Below are 20,873 nucleotides of genomic sequence, written 5' to 3'. Positions count from 1 at the left end.
ATATATATATATATACACATATGTATATATGTGTGTGTGTGTGGCTGTTTTCATAAGAATTATTTCTTCTAGTTATATCTCAGTTGTTCCAATTTTTCGTCATAGTTTCTTTTTGCTACTTAATATTATTCGTCAGCTTTTACTGTTTTTGTTCTTTTGGAGATGCCCTATTTTTACTTCATCTAATTTCTTTCTCATTTGAGAATTTTTTTCAAGACCTAATTTAATACTGTAAAAAATAACGGTTCGAATGATCGCACTTCCTTAACTGCATTTGTTATTCTATATAAACTTTGGTGTAAGTTATGTCGATTCCTCTCTAAACTTCATCATTGTATTTCTCTAATCATGGTGTCTTTAATATTACTCAACGGAAAGTGGGCCGGTAGAGTAATAGTATATATATTTAGATAACTTCGTATAAAGCTGGTTGCACTAAGAATTATTCACTGCTTGCTTACAGTACTATAAAGAGAGGTTATTTTCATCTCTCAAGTCTATAATTAAAAACGAAATGTTGCGATTTGTACCTGCATGCTTGACACATGCAAACAGACTTTCATTACTGTCGAATGTCACTCACTTTTTTTGGTGATGCAAGAACAATTGACTTAGCTTAACATTTTTTACTGTGCGTGTGTATTTAACTGTCCATCGGTAATTATATTATTTGCGGACATCTTGAATGTTTTCCCCTAAAATTAAATGTTGGTATCAAATGTCAGAATATCAGATATGAAATGTCCGTAAGGTGTGTAGCATCCTATTTATTTCAGTGTAAATAGATATTAGAATGATGTTTGTTTTTAAGAAATTTTCCTTGTCAAACAAACAAAACTGTATTCTTTGAAGTTTCTGCTGACGGATAGAACATTTTCACTTGCTAAATATTTATTAATGCTAAAGATTATAATTTAAAGGTCTTTGAATGTAAAAACATGACAAATGTTATTTTTTATTTTTCTTTAAATAACTGTTTTCATGTCCATTTAAAATGACAGCCACTGATAGAAATAGGTTTAGTGTTTTCCCTCTGTCCCCTCCCTCCTCACGAAGAATTCTCATACTACTCTCTTAACCGAGATTCTTACTAATGCTTTGAACTACTGAGAAGTAGAACTGATTTAATATTTGATGGTTCAAATACCCAAATCCCTTAGCTCTGAATATTCTGTAAACTAATGGTTATTAAAATATTCTCTTGCTACCATTTTCTATTAATGACAATCTATATAAGGCGTGGGTGCACCTTTAAGGTATGTACCATTCTTCTTCAAACTGAAAGCCCACATTGATGACACACTATTGAGATCTTTTAGAAATCGAAAAAGTATAATTTGGGTAAGTGGCTTTTCTAGGAGTATAAAAAGGCCTTCTTTTTAAAATGTCATCTGAAATAGAAAATTGCACAGTTGAAAAAAAAATTAATATTAAGTGCCTAAAATATATTTAATCTGGAATTAACTAAAAGAGGTGATCCTTTTTTCCCGAGGTCTCAACCATATCTGATAGGTATCTCCATTTTAATCACTGATTTAGACAAAATTGAAATAACGTATAGTTCTATTGTCAGCCATTCAAACGTTCTGTGTTTATTACATAGGTGTGTAAATAGGATGTGCCTCGCTTTCCGAAAGGCATTTGCAACTTCAAAATTGTATTATTCTCACACTGTAAAAACAGTTTTTCATATTGGTACAAATCCGCACATTTGTAGAGGTACAGTGTAGTTGATAGAATTATCCCGACATATTTATTTTGCCAATACACAGCTATCGGTCTCTGCACCCGTTGAAGTGTCCGAGCACTGTTTTAATCAAATCCTCACATTTCATACCTAATTTTTACTATAACAACTCCCAACTAAAATGAGACCTTGAAAGTAAATTTAGTTTGATATTAATAGCAATTAAAAAAACAACAGTGGTGTTATGTTTATCTTATTGACATATTTTAATTAAAAATAAAATTTGGATTTCTGGAAAGATATGACAGCTGTTTTAAATATGGACCATTTATGTTTATACATTTTATTTGCATTCTTTTTTAGCATGTAATTATTCATTGTTTGCTTTGTGACCCATTCTCTACATTACCGGTGAAACTAGTTAGACCTGAATAAGTCGCTTTTTTTTCTTATGTCATTAGTGTCCAGAATTTTTAACTTTATTTTTTAAATTTTGTAACTATTAATAGGGGGGAAAAGTCGTTATTTTCAAACCTGGCGTAATTTTCAGCTAATTAGTGATAAATTTACTTCAATTTTAAGATTATGAAATAAAGCATTTAAAAAGAAATTAACTAAAAGTACTGTAAAGTTTCAGAATATTTAGGTATTATCAAAAATGACATGGGTTCAAATTTTCTTGAAGAACCATTTAAAACGTTTTAGAAAGTTAATACTCCTTGCAAACAGAATCAACCTTTAACACCTTTAAATTGCCTTGACCAGCATTTTCAGACATAACTTTCTCTGAAATACAGCTTTAAGTATGTCCATGAAAAAAAAAAAAGCATTCATTTTATCTGGTCCCTAAATTATTAAATTTTTGCGTAAGAAAACCATTTAGTTTCATTTTTAATGTCTAAGCAACTTTATCCAGTGTGTCATTGTCATCAGCTGAAATTTTTAGCTCCTAGTTAAAGGTTCCCTTAAGAGTTAGGTTTTTTTTTTAATTTTATCACTTTGACCTGAATATCTTAGGACTTGAAATTATAAATCTTAAATGCTTTCTCCATTTATTTTGGCAAATGGTTGTGTTGTCAAACTGTATTTATCTGAATAAAACTGTTCTTGTATGTGATTCTTTGTTTAAAAGCTTTATTTCATTGAATAACCAAACTCTGGTATCTACCTTAATGCAGGTGAAGCATATAACAAAATCTGTTTGAATTATAGAATTGGTTTAATTCTTTTCATTATTTGGTCACTGCATCAAACACTATTTGCAGTGTTATATTTTGGAATATAATTCAAAGCTTCATGGATTTGATTCTCTATTTTGTTTCTATCAGTTTCTATCATTCATCTGCAATGGGTCAGTATATTCCGTTAACCCTGAAGAATTGCCATTGTATTATTTCCTGCTTAAGATATAAATTTCAGTTGTTGCTGTCCTTTTTTTTTTTTTTTTTTCAACATACCAAACTGGAACCTCATTCATTGCACATTTTATTGATGTTTGTATTTGTCTGCACATCAAAGGTGGACTATGAAGACGTCTTCTAAATGTCTGGCCATTCAAGACGTTTTCTGTCTGATCACTCCAAAGCAGGTTATTCAAATATGCACTAACCTTTTAAACAGTGGGCATCATCAAAGGAAAGTGAATATTTTATGGCACTTTTCAATGAAATTGTAAATTTTATTATGCAAGAAACTAACAATGATAGTTTTTGTATTTAGTGATGATATAAAAATGACTCTTAATAAAAAACAGTTTTTCTATCTTTTACCCATTCAGCACACACATTCATGCAGCCCTTTCCTGCCATTTAAGGGTTGCATGAATATGCCTTCTTTTAAACCCAATCTTTACACTTGTGATGATTTTGTTTTTTCAGCAGTTCCCTTTGATTCTGAATAATATGGTGTTTTTATTGGCTTGCATTTCATCTTATCAAGCTATATGAACAAGTCATTTTCAAAACATTCACACATTGTCATGTTTCTGGAACATCATTTTTAGCAAACACAGTTCTTGATACAAGTCTTATTTATTCTTAACTCTTATTTCTACTGGACACCCAGAATATACAACAGCAGGTATAAAGTATAGTGCTAAATCTGTTATTGGTGTTATGAAGGGCATCCAGCTGTTAAAACCATGTCAATACACAGAAGCATGGTACAGGCTCCTGCTCAGCCAGCTCCTATCAAACTGTTAAAACCCATGCCAGCATGGAAGGAGGATGTTAAACAATGAGAACAATCATTATCCATGTACAGGTAGCCATTCTTTGTTTAGGTCATGTGTACACTGTACAAGTTTTGGTTTTATTCTAACATGTCAGGTATCTTGTATATTGTTTACATTCTGTAACTTCTCATTCCAACCAGTTCTCTATGACACCCAAATATAATATTTGATTGACTTATTTTTTTAATGACTTGAATGAATTTTCTAATTATTAAAAATCCCTCTTGATGTACCAAGTAAACTGTTGTCACTTGTAAGTTTACTGATCTTCACATTTTATTACATTGTCTACATGACTGTGTTATCCAAAACAACATTCATAAATTCCAATTGTGAGAATGCACCAACATGATATTTGAGATCACTTTATCATCATCATCGTTTGTCCGCTTTCCATGCTAGCATGGGTTGGACGATTTGACTCAGGACTGGTGAACCAGATGGCTACACCAGGCTCCAATCTGACTTGGCAGAGTTTCTACAGCTGGATGCCCTTCCTAACGCCAACCACTCCGAGAGTGTAGTGGGTGCTTTTACGTGCCACCGGCACAAAGGCCAGTTGGAAGGTACTGGCAACGGCCATGCTCGAAATGGTGTATTTTACGTGCCACCTGCACAGGAGCCAGTCCAGCGGTACTGGCAACAAACTCGCTCGAATGTCTTAAGGCTCATCTTAAAATATATACAGATGTTACTTTCAGTAAAACATAATTTTTGTCTTAAAAATCCTAATGGTCTAAGATCTGAGACCAGTTTCAGTTTCCAACCAAGCAGAAAGTATATTTTTCAAGTATCTTGTTTCATTTAAGGTTAATTCTCTTAGAAAATATAGTACAAGATGGGGTTTTTTTTTTTTTGTGAAGCTATTCTTGACTAGTATTTTATAACCTCATAAATTTTAACTGGTGACTTTTAAACTAATCCGATTTATTCCCCCCCCCCTCTTTTTTTTTTTTGACTCCCTGTGCAACTGAGATGCATGTGAGACATGTGGCAACACGTAATTTACTGATCAATATATTTCCCAATTGTGATTGCCAAGGCCAGGAAAACAGTCTCGGCTACTAAATGAACTGATGATATACTCTTTGTCTACCCTAACCCACCCCAAGACAATTCATTAGTCTCTAGCACACTTGGTTTGATTCCCATTCTTGATAATTCCAAATTTTTTAATGATTTTTATTTACTTTCAACAATTATAGTGCCAATACATATATCTTGATAATACCATTTATCAATGTCATTTCCAACATGTACAGTTGCTCTCTGAAATCCAGTGTGGAAGACATAACCACCTTAACAAAACCATTGATGTGTTTATTGTAACTTCAACACATTTCTATTTGATGATATGACAGCCTTAAATCTAATTTAGTTAAATTATACATATCTGAAAGAGTGAAATATATTCAGTATTTTGTGTTAAGTCAGAATCTGAACAAATTTTTTTATTTGCACTTCCTTCACGGTCTATGGCTCAAAGGAGAGAGCTGTTTACTCCTGACAAGAACCTTCTCTAAACGACATTAGTCTCCTTAACTCTATTTAATTGTTTCAAATTCATAAAAATTAGCTGTCTTGTGTAACTTATGAGAATACCTTTGAATCCAGATTTTTATGTTGTGATAACAGTTTAATGCTTTCAACAAGAAGCAATACCTTTTGATGAGTAGCTAATGACATTATCACAGATCTTATGCTGATAAAATATATTTCCAGTTCAAGTTTTGCCATTACCAAAATTTTTTGTGTAGTCATAATTCCTGATATTGATATAAAAACAGATGTTCTATGTTTTTACCATTTATGTCCGAAGTTTCTTCATATTGCTGTAGCAAAGTATTATCAGTTGGTATCATATTGATCATCAAGTGAGTGTTTACATCAGGCACCATTATTATTGTCATATTGTATTTATCCAAACCATAGTTGCTGCACATAGTTCTTTACATTCAAAAGCTTTACCCAGCTGCATAGCCAAAATCTGTTTTAATCAGCATGTAAAATACATTCAGTGCTACTAAGGGGTCTTGTCTTGCAAACTACTTGGTTACCTCACTGGTGACAGTGACATGAAAAAGTACTTAGTACAGTACTCCGTACGCTGTAAAGTGTTTGGTGTTAGGAGGGGCATCCAGCTAGTTACAGAAACTATGAAAACCAGCATTGAAGCTTGACAGTCTTTTGAATGAATCTTGTCAAACCTTCCAACCCATACCAAGCATGGAATATGGACACTCAAAGATGATTGCAATTTGGAAACATTTAAAGTAGAAAAAGCAATGTCAAGATTGCAATGTTGCATGCAGTTTCTTTCTAATGTAAATAGTTTTCAATGTTTCATTTTCTTAAGGCAATGAGCTGGCAGAACCATTAGCACGCTGAGCAAAATGCTTAGTGGTATTTCATCTATCTTTACATTCTGCATTCAAATTCCGTCAAGATTGACTTTGCCTTTCATCCTTTCAGGGTCGATAAATAATTTGAACACTGGGGTCGATATAATCAACTTACCCCACCCCTGAAACTACTGGCTTTGTGCCAAAGCATAAAACCAATATATTTAATCTTTTTGTCTATGGATAACAAAAACCACTAGCACTCAAGTTAAACATCTAAATAGTCAAATAGTCATCACTATTTTAATCTGTCCCATTTTCAGTTAACTAGTCTTTGACACTTCATGAATTTTATATTGTTTCATGGACTATATCTACTGGTTTTAGCCAACACTATGTATAGACCTTGTTTTGCTTTCATGGAAGAATAAGTATCAGCTGAACTTCAGTCCTCCATTGAGATTTCATAAGCAACCACATACCCACTGTGACTCAATGAAGGCACAATCTATAAACCCGTTATACGTAAGAGCTTAAATAAATTGAATAAATTGCTTTGCTTGTAAAATGCAAAAGTATAGTAAAGCATCAAAAGAAAATGTTAGCACATAAATATCAATTGAACGTACTTAGTTGCTGATGTAGTCATCATTTAACATCAATTCTCCATGCTGGCGTGGGTTGGATGGTTTGTCGAGCTGGCACAAGCCAGAGGGCTGTGCCAAGTTCTATTGTCTGCTTTGGCATGGTTTCTATGGCTGGATGCCCTTCCTAACACAACCACTTTACAATGTGTACTGGGTGAATTTTTTTGTGGCACCAACAGTGTCACTAAGTAATGGTCCCCTCAAATATGAGGAGTAGTATTGAGGGAGGTGGCTTTGCCAGTTGATGAGGTCAAAACAATGAGATAAAGATGCGTTTCTTGCTGTAGAGAAACAGTTGAATAAGGGAGATGTAGAAAGATAGATGAGAGAAGTCATGGTGTATATGTATTAGGATATAGCCTCAAAGAACAGTGGTAGAGGATTGGACTGGTGGTGGAGATAGGGGAAAATTAAGTAAATGGAAGGGTTATTGTTAGATATGTGAGGGCATTGGGCCCAACACAAATCAGATATTAAAATTGTCACCTTTGACTGGGTTTCAGGAGCATTTGTTAATTTTAAACTTTGAACTGTTAATTCCCATTTTTATATACAAAATGACTTTCATTTAACTTTTTTTTTTCTCTTTAGGCTCTGAGTAAACATCAATCCACTTACAGAAAGCAACATGAAGTGGGTATACGACATGAAGAACGATTTCTTCAAGAGACCCTTTCTTTGGAAGACCAGTACCGGGGTACCATTGGTGAGCTTGAAACTGAGCTTAAATCTATCAAAGCTGCTTATGATCGCATCACATGTGAAAATGAGCGGCTCAATGCATTGGTTAATGAGAGTCAACAACAAATGGAAGCTTTAGAACTTCAACGTAAACAACTGAGAAATGAAATAAAAGAATATAAGGTTCGAGAAAATCGTAACCTTGCTGATTATGCTGAACTGGAGGATGAAAATATAAACCTTCAGAAACAGTTGTCTCAGTTGCGACAAAGTCAGGTGGACTATGAAGCTTTAAAACATGAAAAAAGAGCTCTTCAAGAGGAAACAGATGACTTAAATACAGAGTTGGAGGAAACGAAAAATCTTAAAAAAATTATAGAAAGAAATCTTGAAGAGGCTCTGAATTCTCTCCAGCAAGAAAGAGAGCAAAAACACATGTTAAAGAAGGAGCTTGATCACCATTTAACACGTGAGTCTATGTTCAATTTAAGTAATTTGGCTCATATTGGTGGCTTGAGTGATGGACTTAAATTTAGCAATAACCATGATCTTAATCTTAACAGTAGTCATCGAGAAACTAATGATGATGAAAGTGAATCTCAAGATCACCCTGCACTTAAGCGATTAGAAGCAGACTTTGTACAACCTCAAAAAGAAAGTATTATTCCTAAGCCTGCCCCGGCCAGTGTTAATGATTTACTTAGTGAAATCCATATGACTGAAGTACAGAAATTACAACAGCTACTTGACCAGAGTGAGAGTGAGAAAATGGAACTTCAGAAAGGTTTGGATGAAGCTCAAAAGATAATGCAAGATACTCAGAAAGATCTTGTTGAGCAGAAAGAACGGGCTGCTCAACTGAAGTCACATATGAGTGCAATAGCAAATATTAGTGAAGCCGATATTACTTTATCTGAGGGAGAACTTACTGAAGAAGATATTGCTGAGATTCAGAATGAAACTGACCAAGAAAAGAAAGAACTTCTGCTCTTAAAACATAACTACAGAATTAATGAAAAGAATTATACTGCAGCCTTGAAACGAATTAGTAATTTGCAAGCAGAAATTTCTTGTCTTCAAGAAAGAGTACAAAATGCTGACAGTAACAAATCAATTGATCCTGAGGTGAAGGAGAAATTATCTAGCCTTAATGAAACTGTCATGGAATATGAAGAAACGATAAAAAGTTTACAGAAGGAGCTGTCTGGAATGACTGACTCGGCAGACAGTGCCCAAGGTAAACTGAGTGTCACCCAAGATCAATTGGTTCATATTACAGAGGAGATGGCTCAGCTTTATCACTTGGTTTGTGAAGTCAATGGTGAGCTACCAAGCAGAGTTATGCTTGATCATGCCAAAAGTGCAGCACAGATGTCTCGACCAGATAATGTACGAGAAGGAAGTGAGGAGAAAGCTGAAGCCTCTCAAAAGACTAATGAAGTAAACAATGTAGAAAATGCTGAAACTGGTTCACAAGCTCAAAAGAAAACAAAAGACCTTGTCAGCCAGGATTTGAAGGGAGCAGGAGATCCTACTTCTTGTGGAAAGTTAGTTGAAACTGTTTTGGACCAAATAAAGTATTTGAGGCGTGCTGTTGACCATCTGCTAGTGACTAGGCAGCGAGAGGGTGGAGATAATGAAAACACTGATGTTAAAGAACTACAAGAACAGATAGTGAAACTGAAAGCTATGTTATCTACCAAACGTGAACAAATTGCTACTTTACGTAGTGTATTAAAAGCAAATAAATCCACTGCTGAGATTGCCTTAGCTAATTTGAAACAGAAGTATGAGAATGAAAAAGTAATAGTAACAGACACTATGATGAAGTTAAGAAATGAACTGAAGGCACTTAAAGAAGATGCTGCAACATTTGCTTCCTTACGTGCCATGTTTGCGCAGCGCTGTGATGAGTATGTGACTCAGCTTGATGAAATGCAAAGGCAGCTTGTTGCTGCAGAGGAGGAGAAAAAGACTTTAAATTCCTTACTTCGTATGGCTATACAGCAAAAATTAGTACTAACACAGCGGTTGGAAGATTTGGAATTTGACCGAGAGCGCCGTAACATGCGAAGGCAGGGCCGTAGCAAGATTGGTCCCACCAAAGTAAGTTACTACGCTCCATATGAAGAATTTGGTCGAAGGCAAAAGAGAGACTATTAAACTAGGTGACTAGTCCTGTGGACCCGGAGAACCGGGTAAGTCAGGGGGGCTAATGTGCTTACCTAAATGGGGAATGCAGCTGCTATCATTAATTTTTCCCTGCTTTGTTCTCTTTGATGTGTTTCCCTATTTCTTAAAAATATCTAAATATTTCCGGGTGAATGGGTATACATGCATGCTTGTATATGTAATGTTTGAAGCTAGTCACTTTATTTTTTACACAAATCCATTATTCAGCTGGTCAACAATTTAAGTTTTACCTCTAATTTCTGTTATGCGGTGGTATTTTTTGAATGGTACTTGGATATTTTGGTGATTATTTTATGTTAGAATTAAAATTGGTCCAAAATTGGATATCGTGAGAGAAATGTAGCTGAGACATGGATAATTTTTCCTTGAATAACAAGGTTTCTGAACAAAGTGTGCTTATAGTAAAAGCCAGTAAAAGGTTGACTGCAGTGATATAACACACTTGAGAATTTGAAGACACTAAAAAGTTGCAGGATTTTCAAGGAAAGCTTCTGAGATGTCAGAATATTAAAATAGATTAATGGTGCATTGGTTTCTTAGTTAATCATTTATTTCCTCAGTTTAGAAACGTTATTCTCACTGACTAATATACCAGCTTGAATAACTTTTCAGAGGTATCTGGACATGACTTCAGAGGTTCTCAACTTAAGTTCAATCGTACTTTTATTCATGTGGTTTAATAAACAATTGTATTGTAAAATTGATCAGTCTCAAAACTGCTTCAGAACATTTTGGGATTCAACCATTATCCTTCACTGAATATATCGTCTTCCCTAACTTTACATCCAAGCTCTTCAGCAGTTTTTATTCAGTGTCTAACACCATGTTTTTAAAACCTTTTAAAATCATAAATCTGAGTTAGAATGTACTTTGAGACTCTGCTCATCAGGCTATGAAGGGAGAAGAATGTTACAATAAAGCTACAAGATAGTGTAACTTTATTATATAGATCATATAAGTGCACTCAGCTGAATACAAATAGATTAACAACTTGATCCTCATAGATTTAAGAACTAGAAAAAGAATTTGGCTGTTGAATGTGCTGCTTTAAAAAACAACTTGAATATGAATGAACTGTATGTTTGCTGCTTTCTCTGTCCATTTATCTCATCCTACCTCTCACTGCATCCAACATAGTCTCCTGTTATGCTCCTTGCCTTTTAACAAAAAAAATCTTTTTTTATAACATTCCATGTTTTGGAGGGGGGTTTTTTCCCCAAAAACTTAAATTGTGTCCAGTTGGTATTTATCCTCCAGACACTTCAAATTATTATTTTTTTAAAATCATCTGATATGAGGTACTTAAGAAAGTTGAGATTAGCAATTGGAGAGTAATAGCACTTTGGGTATGTTTCAGTGTGTGTGTGTGTGTGTGTGTGTGTGGTTAATTTGGCAGGGAGATTGTGTGAATTTAAAAAGGAACACTATCAAAATTATTAGCAAAATGTATGCAGGACTAAGTTGGTTATCAACATATGATATGCTAACAATAGATATTGGTTGATGTTAATTTGGTGTAGGCTTTGGTTTAGATGTGTAGTAACAAAATTTTACAATAGAGGGGTCAGCCATAGAAATATTAATCCTCACAAATTAACTCCAGCCTCATGGCAGATTTGTTCATTTGTTTTTGGTATGGAAAAACAGGTAATGTCATATATTATATTGACAGTTATATTACTTTTGTATTAAAAAAAGTGGTAGGGGTCTGCAGTTGGATTCCCTTCTAACGTTGCCAAATGTTTTCACCTCCCCACTCTCAAGTTATTACAAATATGTTATTAATGCAAAAAATTTACTTCATTTCTGATTTATTCCAGTTCTTAATCCATTCAATTTTGAATTTATAATTAAGAACCAGTGTCTTAAATTTGCTTAAAAGTCCTCTTCTGCAGTCTATCAGTTAATGTTTTCGCAAGTGTACTTTTTTTCCTTATGTACAGCTTACCTGGGCCAGTCATTGCTATTGCGTTCTCTCTCACATATATAATGAGAGAGAATCACTTTTATTTACTTCAAAAATTTAACTGGATTTCAAAACAGTTTAGTCATTGGGCTTGGCTCAAAGTATTTCTAATAGTTGAACCATAATTTAAATGCATCTGTTTTAATCTCCCATACATCACACTTCATCAAGGGATATTCTATAATATTCAATGTGCAACTATTTGTTACATCTTATTGACCTTTGACATTTAATTACGAGGAATGTTAATTGGTGGGATTCTAGCTTTTTTGTGTATTATTTAGTCAGAATATTATAAAACTCAGATCAGATTTATGATTAAAGAAGCAGTTTTAAGAATGTTAAGAATTAAACAAATGACAATTTTTGGAAAACTTAGATGCATTGTTAGGAAAGGTAGCATTATTTAGTGAAGATTAAGTCCAGAATATTGTAAGACAACTTAGATGTATGAATTTTCATTAAGCGAGCTCATTATATGAAAAAGAATTTATTAGTAAAAGCATAAATGTACTTAAATCAAACCAGGTAAATTATTTTTCTTGTGAAAGTAACAATGATTATTGAATTTTATTCAATGAAGAATTTAAATTTTCAGTGTGTAAAGATAGTTTACTCTTTACACAGTGTTAATCTTGTCCATTCTTGAATATTCCTTGGTTTAGGAACTATTATAGACTATACCAAGTGCTATGGAGTAGTTACCAACATGAATAATCTAATCTGTTCAGATAGTTCACTGCAAGTCTTTTTCCAGGTGATATACCAGTTAATGATTTTGGGGGCAGTGAGATATATATGTTGTAGAAGAATCTTTAACTGCTACTTTTCTTTACTAAGGGTTTTACTTATTTGATGGACAAACTATATGAATTAACTTGAAGTATAGTGTTATAATTCTGAAACCTGGAACTGAATTCAGACTATTTACAAGAATTAGAGAGGTTTGAAGACCTTAGATATTGCAAAGAGCTTGTGCTAAGTGTTGACCAAACTTCATCTCTCACCAACATAGAAAAATTGAAAATTTAAACATTTTGAAAGTGAACCTCTCTTCTATAAACACCTTATCTATAGACTAGGCTACTTAAAATATTGTAAATTATTGGAATTTAATGGTTGGCCAATATTAAGCTTGTATTGGAATCGATTCTATTTCTTTTCTGTTAATTTTCTATGCTTGCATTGGTGGCATGGCTTTTGTCCTTTTCCTAGCCACCAATCTTCATGTAAGTGTGAATAGTTTTGACACTCAACTGGACTAAACTGACTCCTGCATCTTTTTATAGGGTGGTCTACAATGCCTGTAATTATAAGTTATTTGGTCATCTGGTCAGCAGATCAGCACTTGACCTTCACAGCCATTGTCTCAATATTGGATTTGATCATGCTATTTCTTAAGTCTTGGAGAAGCCTTTTCATAAATCATGTACATGAGGACAGCATTTGTAATGTGCTTCGCCTCTGGTAATCTGTGGACAATGGAAGGAACACTCTCTGGTGATTGTTAGGCTGGAATAGTGACATGTAATACTAGGTATCTGGGTGAACATAGGACTGAGTGATGTTGGGGAGTGGTTTTGAGTACAGTGTGGAATGCAAGACATAATGCCTAGTAAGTGTGACAGCTTTATGACCTAGTTATTTTGAAGAGTGATAGTTCAAAAAGTTCTGCAAAATTTGTGAAGAACATGCTGGTGGCATGTAAAGAGTGCCATTCAAGCATGACTGATACCAGTGCCACCTGACTGGCACTTAAAAGGCAACCACTACACTCGGAGTGGATGGCATTAGGAAGTGTGTCCAGCTGTAGAAACTTTGTCACATTGGATTGGAACCTGGTGCAGCCTCCTGGTTTACTAATCCTCAGTCAAACTGTCCAACCCATGCCAGCATGGAAAGCAGACGTTAAATGATGTTGGCATGTAAAAAGAAGACTCACCTGCAATTCACTATCTTAGACAGCTTATTTATATATATATATATATATATATATATATATTCTTTTCTGATAGCTATCTCACAGGCATTGCATAGTTTGTGAGTTCCTTGAAATATTGTAGGCCATTTACTTCAACTCTACAGCTACACAAGCTGTTTTGAGGTTTGAAAGTTTTGGGGCTTTTCTGAAAGAGTATCACCTGCTCAGCAGTCTCATTCGGAATATAATTAGCAGAGCTCTAACTTGAAGGCCTATAGTTATATTCTTCAATGGATTTAAATCTAAGGGGTTTCATACTGGAGTGTCAATGCAGTTCTTGTTTCTCCTTGAGATGCTTCAAGATGGCTTCCAATTGGTACTAAGCACATTTTATGCTTACTTGTGCTGGAGAGCTATATAAACAGTCTGGCAACTAGCACGAGTTGTTGCCCCCTGCTTCTGTGTTCTTCTTGGTATAACATACAGTGAAGAAAAGGTGAAAGAAAACAGGTCTTGAATTTTTATATTCACTTTTCATGGTGAACATATCAAAACCAAAAGACTTGCAAATTGTTTACAAAGATAAACAATTTGTTGTTAAGACATAAGTATCATCATTGAAGTCCTTGTAAATACTGTCTGAAAATACGAATAGATTTACATTGGATAAATATAATCATTGCTGGATGTGAAATAGTCAGCAACTGCTTGTGATGGTTGCAAAATATTTTATTGTTTGTAGTCCTGACAAAGATATTCCAGTTGGAATCAAATGTTGACATACACCCAAGAAATATGTTCACTGCAACAGGACAAGCGTTTATGGATTCTATTCTTATAAAGAATTCATTTTAATTTATTGGTTTCCATTTCATAAATACTCTTTACACAGCAATGTTTTGGCAACGCTTACAATTTATTTGTTGTAGCTAAAACCATTTGTTTTGATAGAGTACATTGTTTTCATAAAGTATTAACGTTTTTTTTGTCAGTAATTAAGGAAAGGTTATTATTATATATGTAATTGTCAAATAGGTTAAGTTCTGACAGGAAGATAATGGCCACAATTCAGACCTTTCAAATAACTTTGAAGTCAGCTTCAACTATGATTTCTTTACTGGCCCTGGTTCAGTCCAACAAAATTATTGGAGAAAATGACTGTTTAGTAACATGGTAAACATGTCCCAACCAAGACCAACCGTCTCATTGGACATCATATCGGTGTTAATATACATGTTTGTGTATACACACACATGGGCTAAGGTGTTAAGTGGTTTGCTTCTCAACCACATGATTTTAGAATCAGTCCTACTTCATGGGGCTTTCTTTTACTTTGGCCTCAGACCAACCAAATCCTTGTGAGTTTGTGTGTGTTGTCGTTTTCATATAGCCTGATAGTAAATGAGTGTCTTTGTTGCATAAACTATCGTTCATATCCAATGTAGTTTGAAAACCTCTCTGGAAACAAATGAGGGTTAGTGACAGGAAGGGCATCCTGCTATAGGAAATTTGCCTCAGTAAACTTGATCTGAGCCATGAAAGCATGGAAAAGTAGGCATTAAAACAGGATTAGCCACCCACACACCTCATATATACATATCCTGTCGTTTCCCAGAAGAACTGTCTGAAATATTGAATTTTTCCATTCACCAGGACAAATTCACCGAACTTTTATCAATTTTATTAAATAATTATAGGTCTTGCCAATGTAGACCCAACATCAGTCTCTTTTGGTTCTACTTGATTGTATGTATCTGTATAGATGTTTATGTGTTTGGATTGATAAGTGGAAGCAGGTGTATATGCATATATACATGTCCTGTCAACGTTTCCCCGAAGAACTGTCTGAAACATTGAATTTTTCCACTCAGCAGGACAAATTCACTGAATTTCTATCAATTTTAGTAAATAATATAGGCCTAGCCAATGTACACCCAGCATCAGTCTCCCTGGATTCTATTTAATTGTATGTATCTGTATAGATGTGTTTGGATTGATAAGTGGAAGTAGGTGTATGTACATATAAGTATGCATATATGTGGATGTATGAGCACACACAGTGTGTGTGATACAGGTGCCTGTATGTATTTATACACATGTGTATAAGATATGCTAATTAGTTAAATTTACAGTCAAATTACACTGCTGTTTCTTTTATGGTTCACAAACATGTTGTGCATCTTGTATTCTATGCATGTGCGCATACATACACATGCACAGACAAACATTTGTGAATATATAGTTGGATCTCAAAATCTCAACTAAAATGTTCTAAGTAGTCACAATTGAAGCGTGAAGAGTATATTGATGACTGCATGTCATTAATATAGGGTAGTTAGCAGTCTTCATTGAAATGTATTTTAGTTATTAGGATTGGTGGCACAAGTACTCTTTCTTTACACAAATTATATTAACATTTTTTTTTTAATGCAACTATGATCATACTTGGTAGTATTGTATAATTGAGCATTTTAACTTGTACCTTAATTCTTTGCTTCATTCTTCTCTCATCTAGTCTGTTGTCAACTGCATTAGATCAGTTTATAGAATACTTTTGCTAGTCTTATAGATGGATGTAATAGAGTACAACCTTTTCCTCTGCAAGAGCAGATGTTATCCTCCTCTTCCTATATCATCTAACACTAACAACTTTCCTACATTATCTAAGCTAGTTTCCTTTACCTCCCTCTTGTTCAACGCTTGCAAATACAGATTCAAAATAACCAAGCCCAGTCTTGGATACTAAGTCTTTTTGCATGAGAAACTGTTAATCAAAACATCCTATTTTTTTTTATCTATTTTCATGATAGAATATAAAAATACCATATTTACTAGGGCTTCAGAATCTGAAAGGTTTTAGGTAAACTGATTAGAATAATCAATAAACTAAAGGCGTTAATGATTCAACTGATCAACTAGTGATATTATAATTTTATTTAATTACATGTATATAATTAACCATCTGCAGCTGCTTGGAGTTAGACACACATTCAAACACACGCACAAGTAAGCACATAGGTGCAAAACAAAAGTGAAGACAACAGTACTCGAATACCAAAGGTTGAGTAATGAACTGTTTTAATAAAGCTGAAAAAAAATCTTCACAAACTATTACTCAGTTTCACTGATAATACTGAATTCAGTATTATCACAACTGTCTAATGAACGGTCACAAGAAATTCTGAGTAACGGTTTGTGAAGATTTTTTTTTTTTTTTTTTAGCATTAAGATATATGGTATATCTATTTGCATCCATTTACTTTTTTTGCATGTTTATATATTTTTTTTATATATTGTATTCACCAGAATGAAGATTGCACTTTATTTCAGCCCTTCAGTTAAAGAAATAAAATCTTCAAAACATTTTGGAATTGCACTTGAGTGACTTCATCCAAGAGTTTGTGTTCAAACTGAAGCACTTGTATTGTCATGAGAAACTTTTTAAAACACATACACCTTCCTATATTAAAGGCTTTTGTTTTATTTTGTAATACCATTTGTATTAAGTTTCTGTATTTTATCTTGCATCAGTAACCTGGTCACTTGATGTTTTATTACAGCCATATCAGTGATCAGGTCATCATGTTTGACAAAAGAGACTTAATGATATTTAATATTGCAAAATAAAACAAATCCAAATAAAGAATTTATCTGGTTTTCATGACTAACTAAATGCAGTTGTTTCTAATATAATTTGACTTCTGAATAAGCTGAATGTTATTTAGGCAACATTTATTTTAGGATGATTATAGAATCTTGCAAAGAATTTTTGTTTTCAATATTTTAACTTTTATTTGTATTTCTTTTTCTTTTATGATTGTCTATAATTATTGAAAATATTGGCATATTTTATTTATTTAAAATTAAACAACCTTCATATTTTCCATATGATTTCTCTCTAAAAAAAATATTAATTTGGTAATTTATCTCCTCCATACATTCTATCATAAATACAGTGCAATAATTGTGACACTGATTCCAAATTAGTCTTTTAAGAAATGTGTTAAGGCAGTACTAGATTGAGTTTGAAACTAGAAGTTTCATATTAAAAATTATTACTGTATACTACTATAATACTGGCCAGCAACTTTTATGAATAATAGTATTGTGAGGTTGATCTAATGCAGGCTCAAATGTTTATAAGCTTTCAATTCTGATTCAATGGTTTGCATCAGTTCTGTTACTATAAAACTATAATAGCATACTTCCGGGAGTCAACAGGAAATGAGCAAAATTCTTTTAGTTGAATGTAAATTAAGTTTTGCCGTTCCTTCTCTTTCTCTCTCTCTCTTTCAATGCATTGAACTTGTCATACAACAATTGAATGTAATTATTTTTCTCAGAAATGAGACTGATTGAAGAAATCAAATTAGGATTTTCAAACACTGGAAATATTTTGTATTCAGCTTTGAATTTGTGCAACCTACATTATAATGTATCAGGAGAGAATATTTAGTTTATACATCTTAGTTGCTTAATTTAGAATACTATGTTACAAAATCCTGTTGTATTTAAGCTTATATTTTTAGGTTTGGTTTAATGTGAAATCTTCATTTAACTTCAGTTTTCTATGCTAGCATGGGTTGAATGGTTTGACAGGAGCTGGTGAGTCCAGGAGCTGCACCAGGTTCTACAGTCTGTTTTGACATGGTTTCTACAGCCAGATGCCCTTCCTCACGCCAGCCACTTTATAGTGTATTGGTTGCTTTTTATGTATTACCAGCAGGATATATAAATTTTAGATCCATGCTTTCAGATTTGTCACATAATTTATTACAGCTAAATGTCTTAAGCATGTTGGCTAGTAGGTATTGCATTTGATGGTTTTTGAGATCCTTTTTCTCAAAGAAAATGTCTCAAAAAAAAACCCCCACCTATAGAGAAGCTGGGCCTATACTTCATGCTTTAATGCACTAAAATATTTTACTCCTGAGTAAGTGCTACTGAAATTGGGATGTCTAATATGCTATTGCTTCTTTTAAGCCATCAAATACAATTAATTTTAAGTTACCCTGCCCTCATCCCATAGTTAAATGAACTTCAGCAAGCCAATGTGAATTTGCTTAGATATCACCACCACCATTGCCACTCTTTTTCTACCATGTCTATATACATAAGTTTCTTTAGATTTACAGTTGAAACATTAATAATTATAATTCATTGAAGTAACCAGGGTTATTGTTTTATTTCGGGCCTCTTTACAACATAGACTACAGGGTCATTAGTTGTGATTAAAGGCTGCAATGGTTTGTTTTCAAAACATTATTTTTGTATTTCTAGTCATTGGCATGGTTGGATCTAGGTGTCCATATTATTTTGATCATTCATTGCATCCTCAGTCAGCTATCAGGAATTCATTGTAGGAAAATATTTGATTTGCCAAATATCACTACTTGGAAGGAATATTTCTAAATTAAAGTAAACTGAAATTACATTTGTTGTGTAGTTTTAATATTTCATGTTTTTCCCTTCATATCTTAATATTTTTATACTTTTTCACCAATCATTTCACTCTTGTAGGACCATTCATTATCAAGATAAACTTGTCAGTCTGTTGACTCATTCTTTCACTGTTATGTTTATAAATTATTAGTATGCTTAGTAATAATTGTGTGTCTATTTGTCTTATCTATTTTCTGCATGATACTGCACAAGCCTGCTGCACCTCCCCTGTCCCCAAATAGTAATGGTGTGTTCTCCTTGAATATCATTGGTGTCCACAGGACTAGTATTTTTTTTTTTTCTTTCTCAATTTACTGAAGTCTATTTACCAATTGTTTGTTCTTTATCTCCATTCTAATTATGAGGATTTAAATTATGTTGTGTAATGTCTGAATATTATTGTCGTTGAGATCATATCCAAACCATCTACCATAAGAATTTTCTTTGAAGGAATTTTCTTTTTCTAGGCAGATTTCTCTACCATAATCAGTGTTTCTCATTTCATCTTTATATCCTGAGCTTTTCCAAGCACCTTTTTTTTTTGTTTTGTTTTTTATATATTTGACAAATGTTAGAATGTGCTTGGTGGTTGATTAGTACAAGTGACATTTTCAATGTTTTGTTCTGTTAATATTTTGAGGTATGCTAGCCCAGAAACTGTACAGCTCAAGTCTCAGTCATTTCACTTGTGTTCCATGTGAAAGAAATGACAATCATCATGGATTCATTCTTCACCTGTAATGTATATGAATATTAAGTTGACATATCAATCCCTTGCATGCCATATGAAAATGAGGACTTTTATTAAATAAGACTTAAATAGTCCAAGACATTTTTATAAAATAGCTTTTCCAACTATTAACCTCACCTTGAGAAAGGTTAATTGTTGAAAAGAATGAATATTTATTTAGGTTTCAATATTTCGCTGTTATCAGGTGTCTTATTCTTGAGCATGTATGTATTACCAAACTGGATTAGAACTAGGAACTTTAATCTTTAAATTGAGTAATAACATTTATTCACTAGGCAACTGATGCATATACAATTGTTATATTTTCTCATTATTTAAATTTATCTTTCAGTAAAGTTGGCATCTAAAGGTCAGAATAGAGGAACTTTGGAAATCTTAATGAGAGGAGAAACAGCTAAGTGAGGAACGGTTGAATGCGTATGGTGCAAGAAAGGAAAACATATACTACTATGGAAGGAAATTTCTGTAATTGATGAAAAAAAAAATGGAAACTTCTGTATATGATGTTTAATAGTAATCTAGTCAGTTATCTCACTGTTAATATCAGATCAATGTGACTACCTTTCCTGAAAGATAAATTTAAGTAGCCATAAAATATAACATTACATATGTTTAATGGGCAAGTGTTGTTATCCTTAGAAGTAAAGGCTTCTAGTTCAAACCCTATTTTGTATTATATCTCTGCATGTCACAATGTGCTTCCTTGCACTGTTGTCGCTTTCAAATGATGCCACCCTGCTGACTTGGTAGGCAGGCCAACATTTCCCTTGATTGGAATGCTATTCCATTGCAGGGTTACCCATTTACAGCTGCATAGACTGAAGCAATGTGAAATGAAGTATCTTGCTCACAAACAATACATTGGCAGTCTGGGAATCAAAACTATGATTTTGTGTGAAGATAACACCCTAACCATTAAATCATGCACCTATGTGCCTTCACACTATATATATGTATGTATATATATATATATATATATTTACAATAACAATAATCACATCATTCTTTGC

The 20,873-nt window shown here is 33.4% G+C and overlaps 1 protein-coding gene across 4 annotated transcripts in view; it reads left to right on the top strand.

Annotated features, from left to right (window-relative positions):
* The window catches only part of LOC106879480 (protein bicaudal D), a 36,320-nt gene that overhangs the window by 1,489 nt on the left and 13,958 nt on the right, over positions 1 to 20,873 (top strand). For 2 of the 4 annotated variants that reach the window (XR_008265220.1, XM_052971807.1), the window contains exon 2: positions 7,501 to 9,788. Coding sequence is in view for 3 of the 4 variants with exons in the window: in XM_052971807.1 (XP_052827767.1) it covers positions 7,501 to 9,753 (2,253 nt within the window). In the remaining variant the exon portion in view is untranslated. The remainder of the gene's footprint in view (positions 1 to 7,500; positions 9,789 to 20,873) is intronic. The other 2 variants (XM_052971809.1, XM_052971810.1) reach the window with 1 other exon arrangement.

Source organism: Octopus bimaculoides, chromosome 11 (assembly GCF_001194135.2).
Source record: "Octopus bimaculoides isolate UCB-OBI-ISO-001 chromosome 11, ASM119413v2, whole genome shotgun sequence".
Lineage (NCBI taxonomy): Eukaryota > Metazoa > Mollusca > Cephalopoda > Octopoda > Octopodidae > Octopus > Octopus bimaculoides.
This window is presented reverse-complemented; position numbering and strand designations above follow the sequence as displayed.